At 39.4% G+C, this 5,201-nt stretch overlaps 1 protein-coding gene across 1 annotated transcript; it reads right to left on the minus strand.

The window, feature by feature from the left end:
- Positions 1–1,438: 1,438 nt before the first annotated feature.
- LOC145576496 (protein SMAX1-LIKE 3-like) lies at positions 1,439–4,921 on the minus strand. Its single transcript, XM_081634249.1, has 3 exons — positions 3,450–4,921; positions 3,044–3,311; positions 1,439–2,852 (listed from the first exon to the last, which is right to left on the minus strand). Exons 1-3 carry the CDS (start codon positions 4,685–4,687, stop codon positions 1,689–1,691), a joined length of 2,670 nt encoding a protein of 889 aa, XP_081490375.1. The 5' UTR covers positions 4,688–4,921; the 3' UTR covers positions 1,439–1,688.
- Between the last annotated feature and the right edge of the window lie 280 nt (positions 4,922–5,201).

Here is a 5,201-nt window from a genome sequence, read left to right on the forward strand (position 1 = left end):
CAATTTTTATACTTAAAAATCTTCCAAGTATTTGTAAAATGGGGCAATGATTCAATAGAAAATGTGGCGAAATTTGAGGTAAGAAGAAATTGCGGCCTCGAATTGAAATAATTGAGCAAAGGGTTATCGATTTGGGCTGAAATTGGAGCTTGCGGCTTTAGATTATGGGCTAGCGGTGTTGCTCAGTAGCGCGGTAGTGTGGTGCGACGGTGGTTGGTTGATTTGGTGCGATTATTGGTGTTGGGCTGCTGGCCGGTTGTTTCTGTTGGTGTGCGGTAGTCCGGTGGTGGTTGTTGCCGGCGGCTATGGCCGAACAGGGGTGAGATGGGGCTGCTGTGGTCAATATTGTGGGATGGCGATTTGAGGTTTAGTTGGTGGTAGTGGAAGATACGGCTGGCGATGGTGGGGCGAATCGCAAATGGTGAGAGTGGTGCTGATGTGCGATGACAGAGGTGGCGTGTGGACTAGTGCAAGGTGGAGTAGTTGGTAGGGGGAGCTGCAACGTGATGTTGCTGTTGGGGAGCAGGGGAGTTATTGGTTGCTGCTCTATGGATTTGTGTGGGCAGGGGCTGCTGTGCGATGAATCGATGATAGCAGGGTGGGGTTGTCGGAGAGTGGGTGGAGTTGCCTGAGAATGGGTGGGGTCGGGTTTGGGATGGAGCTGCTGTGAGGAGACTCGTGGGGAGAGAAGAAGAATATGGAAGGAGGTGATAAATGGGCCCCACAAACGGAAATAGTAACGGAAAAGGTTAAGTGGTAGCAAAACCTATAATTTTCGGTTTTGGATGGTAGTAAAATAAAATAAAAGTTTAAATGGGTAGCAAAAGTGAAATAGGAGTGTTTTGTTGGTAGCAAAAGTCAAATTTTCCAAAAATTTAACCTGTTTAAGTCAAATGGATCTTCAAATGAATATAGGAGGTAATAGTTGGATTTTTATAGAATAATTAAAAAGTTGGATTTTTAAGGGGAAAGATTGGATATTAATTTTCATTTTTCCATTATCTTTTAACATGGGAGAAAGTACAATGTACTCACAATTGTACTTAGCAAGTTAGCAATCTTCCACTTAATTGTAATTACTTAGCTCTCCATTTAAGTACAAATGACCCTTTCGAATAACATCTAGTGCATAGTGAATTAGTGAGAAAGGCCAAGGTGAGCTATCTCATAGAGGATTGGAGACGAAAGGACGATTAAATGCTCATGTGTCATGTCCATATATGAAACTTTAGCAATAATTCATACTCTCGCTGTTTCATATTATTTTTCCTATTTTAACCAATATTGTCTATAAAAAAGATTTTACACAGGAAGAACAAATATAAAATGAAGGCGGTACTAGTTTTGGCTCAATCACCTAAAACTTCGCATTACAAAATCAAATAATTAAAAAAACAAAACCGCGAAACACAACGAAAGTTATATACCATTAACTAGCCACACAAATTATGCAAGCCAGAAGATAGATTTAGTATTAAAAGGACAAAATTTACAAAACTATATTAACACACATGAACTGTTACTCAGACCAACTGAGATGAACATGATTACTAAGTTACTAATTGTAATTAAGTTACCTAATTTTCCCTAATTTTAACTAATTTTCTTAATTTGTATACCATCCCACCCATTTTTAATACTCAAAGCATAAATAATAATCTAGAAAAACAATAAACAACTCTGATCTTCTACAACACTTGGATTTTGAAAAAGACTTGTTTATCTACTGAATCCAGAATCCTGATATCTCCAACTGAATGCTCATCAATTCCATTATCCTCATCAAAGGCGATGTTCAAATCAAGGCGAACACAGGAAGAAGTGGCTTCCTCTAATTCGTCGTGATCAAGCTTATCTAGCTCAGTTGAATCATGTTTATCAGTGTCGTCGTCTAACTTTTGTTTGACAGTAGGAGAACATGCTCTTGATGCTGAACTAAAACTGTCACAACTGAAAATGACTATTGCATCTTCAAGAGAGACTGTTTCTTCATCTGACAGACTAATTTTTCCGGCCTCAATGGCTCTCTTGATGCCACTCAGGGAGCGTTGATCAAGCTGTTCGACATCCTCAATGAAGAAAACGCGGTGAGGATTTTCTTTCACTGCTGCTGCAAGCCTTTCGAGGTATCCACCACTCGATTCATCCCTCACTCTCTTGCTCCGTATGTCGTCAGTAGAATCAGCTCTCGTTGATGAGTAACTGCTTACACCAATGGCCTTAAAGCTGCTGAAAGTCCCGAAAATTAGCTTAGCTAACTCCCTTCCTACAGCAAGCTTACCCTCTTCGTCAGCCCCCAAGAAGAACAGCCAAATTTCCTTCTTCTGCTGCTCTTCTTTGGGTAAAGTAGTACACTTCCTGCTCATCATCCCTGATCTTATTCGTAAGATTGTTGTCGCGATTTCAGGGATTATATCATTTTGCCATGGGACTCTCTTCTCCAAGGCAGAACACAAGGCCTCCAAATTCTCAGGGTTGTTCTCTTTGAATCCAAATACTGACAATGATGACAACGGTCTCTCAAATACTGCCTCTGTTGCTTCACTTGACGAGGCTGAGTTTGGTGTAGAATTGGGATTGGATAAAAGTTCGGGTTTTCTTTCAATGTTAGACATCAGGAATTGGTGTTCTTTTGATGCCCATGTAGGCTCAAACAACATAGGCCAAGTAGTGATTGGCTTTGTATCTTGTAAATGATGTTTGTTATGGTCGTAAGACGATATCGAGGTGGATGAAGAAGGGGAACATGATGAGGAATTTATCGTCTTCTCGGCCACATTCGAGGTTTGATGAGATGATGAGCTGCATATTATGTTCCATTTCTTACATAGCTCTTTGATTTGCACTGTTTCCTGTAGTAACAATCCCAAAAGAATGTCATTATTCTACTTCTATACGCTGTCTTCGTTAATTGTTATATATAACAATATTGAAAATTCTAAAATTGCAGATAACAATTAACTATGGTAGATTATTTTTTATTTATTTTTTTTTGCCCGACGAAAGTTGTTTTTGACATAAATTTATAGAGATGAGAACCAACCTGATGATTAGCACTGCTTTCTATGCTCTCTTCCTTGCACTTTTGAAGCCACGACGGTAGGATCGAGCTAGTGGACATGGTGGTGGTGGTGGTGGTTGTGGTGGTCGAGTCGTTGTTACGAAAAGTGCCAGCTAAGCTCTTCACTTCTCGATGACAATTAGCCGAACAGTCCATACAGCAAGTGAGCTGCATATCAATTTTATTCTCAAGTAGTGGCCAGCTAACACCTTCTCCTGATACATCACTTTTGTTTTGGCCCTTCAATGAGCTGAAAACAAGCAAAAAAAAAAAAAACAGCATTATTAGCACTATAAAATAAACTTTAGTTAATCAATAAATAAAACAATGATTAGTGATTTAATTAAATTAATTATTTTACGAGTTTGGACAAAATTTTTGCACATACCTCTCGAGGTTGAGACTAAGGTCCAAGCTTCCGGCAGGGATTGTGAGAGGATGAAGATCCAAGAGAGTTTCCAAGGAAGGAATGCCTGATTTACATTTCATGTAAGAGTTAAAAGTTGCAATACCCATTAACCATAATCTTCCTGTTAATTCCATATTACCGAAAACTAATCGCCTTAATCCCATTACTAAGTGTTCCACAGGACAATAGTAGTGTTTCCTTTGTTCTCCATAGTAAGACCAATACTCAGCAACCCATTTAAGGTCACCTAAGTACAAAACTACCCCTCTTCCTACACAACCTTTTAGGAGACATCTAATTTCACCAAGCCTTAAATCTATTTCTTCCCTTGAAAGGTTCTTCATTGAGGACAAAGGGCAATTTAGGAATTGTACATATCTTAACTCTAGGGGGACTTGATCACCTCTTTCAACTCTTTCTTTGACTCCTCTTACAACACCTTCAATGCTACTCAAACACTCTCCTACAAGAACAACACTACTCTTTTCTCTTTTCTTTGCCCACGACTCGATCACACTTGAAACATCTTCGGTTCTAGGCTGGCTTAAGGGCTTAGAAAACGCTAAATCAAATTGGTTCAACGGCGGTATGGATGAAAGTGTTTGGTGGTTTGTTGTGGAACGATAAACCATAGGGCTCACAATTTCGGTTTTGATGTTTGTAGTAGTGTTTGAAGTGATAGTAGTAGTAGTTTGAGAGCAACCTTCTATAGAGGTAACAACTTGCTCAACATTAGACTTAACATGAGGGCTCGAAAACCCGGCTTCCCTCATAACCCTACTTACACTAGGGTCATCAAGAATAGAGATTACAAGTTGTTCAGTCTCAATCTTAAGGGCTAAGATAGGTTGTTGTTGGCTCTCAATGGACCCTCGTCTTTGATGAGCTTGCGCCCTCTTGAACGCGGCCATTAGGGCATTAGCAAGAGATGGATAATGAGAGTGTGTACCAAGTATTGGGGTAGGAGTTGTAGTAGGAAGACGGTTTAAGGCCACATTGAAGCAAAGCTCCAAGGCCTTACATTGAAGAGGGTGGGAGTGTGACTTTAGGCAAGCCGCTCTAAGGAGACCGGCCGGTGATGCTAGCATAACACTAGCAATATGGATAGGGGTGACTTGTGCATGGCCTCTTCTCCTAGCAAGGTTTATGGCTTGCTTAACAATCGTGGCGGCCTCCGGTGTTAGAGATTGTTGTATACTACAACCACCGGTTCGCATTTTGAGTGTGTTTTGGGTAGTGATTGAAGAAGATTAGAGCAATCTAGTGTAATGAGAAAAGAAGAGGGGGAAAAGAAAGAGTTTAGAAGAAGTTAGTCATATTTTTTGAAAGTTTTAAGTTTAGTAGTAGTACAAAGTAAGAATGGGGTGTGAAGATATATGTAAAGGTTGGTTTTATGCCTTGCTTGTGGAAGGAGGAAAAATGTTTAGATTTTGTGTCTGTTGGAAAGTGGAATGCATGTGAAGCAAAGTTAAGCTGTTGTTGCTGCTTCATTCTACTCTCTTTAATATAAATAAATGAATTTTTTTTTCACTCTCTAATTAATTAGGGATAAAGTTAAATAGATGATTGGGAAGGTGGTCTCTTTAAACTTTATAACTTTGGTATAAAATATGTTTGATTAAGGCACTAACATTAAAAATCCAACATTTGGCCTATACTCTACTTTTTGTATATAGCGTTCAAAGTGAAATTTGAACCTTGGTCCATCTAAATCGAAGAATAACTTTATGG

The sequence above is a fragment of the Chenopodium album genome, chromosome 13 (genome assembly GCF_948465745.1).
Source record: "Chenopodium album chromosome 13, dcCheAlbu1.1, whole genome shotgun sequence".
NCBI classification, from domain to species: domain Eukaryota; kingdom Viridiplantae; phylum Streptophyta; class Magnoliopsida; order Caryophyllales; family Amaranthaceae; genus Chenopodium; species Chenopodium album.

Bases quoted from the DNA above. Each gene is read 5' to 3' on its own strand.
- LOC145576496 (XM_081634249.1), bottom strand. From the start codon at position 4,687: ATGCGAACCGGTGGTTGTAGTATACAACAATCTCTAACACCGGAGGCC. The intron at 3,312-3,449 runs GTATGTGCAAAA...GCTTGTTTTCAG, and splicing joins CTTAGTCTCAACCTCGAGAG to CTCATTGAAGGGCCAAAACA. The intron at 2,853-3,043 runs GTTGGTTCTCAT...TTGTTACTACAG, and splicing joins AAAGCAGTGCTAATCATCAG to GAAACAGTGCAAATCAAAGA.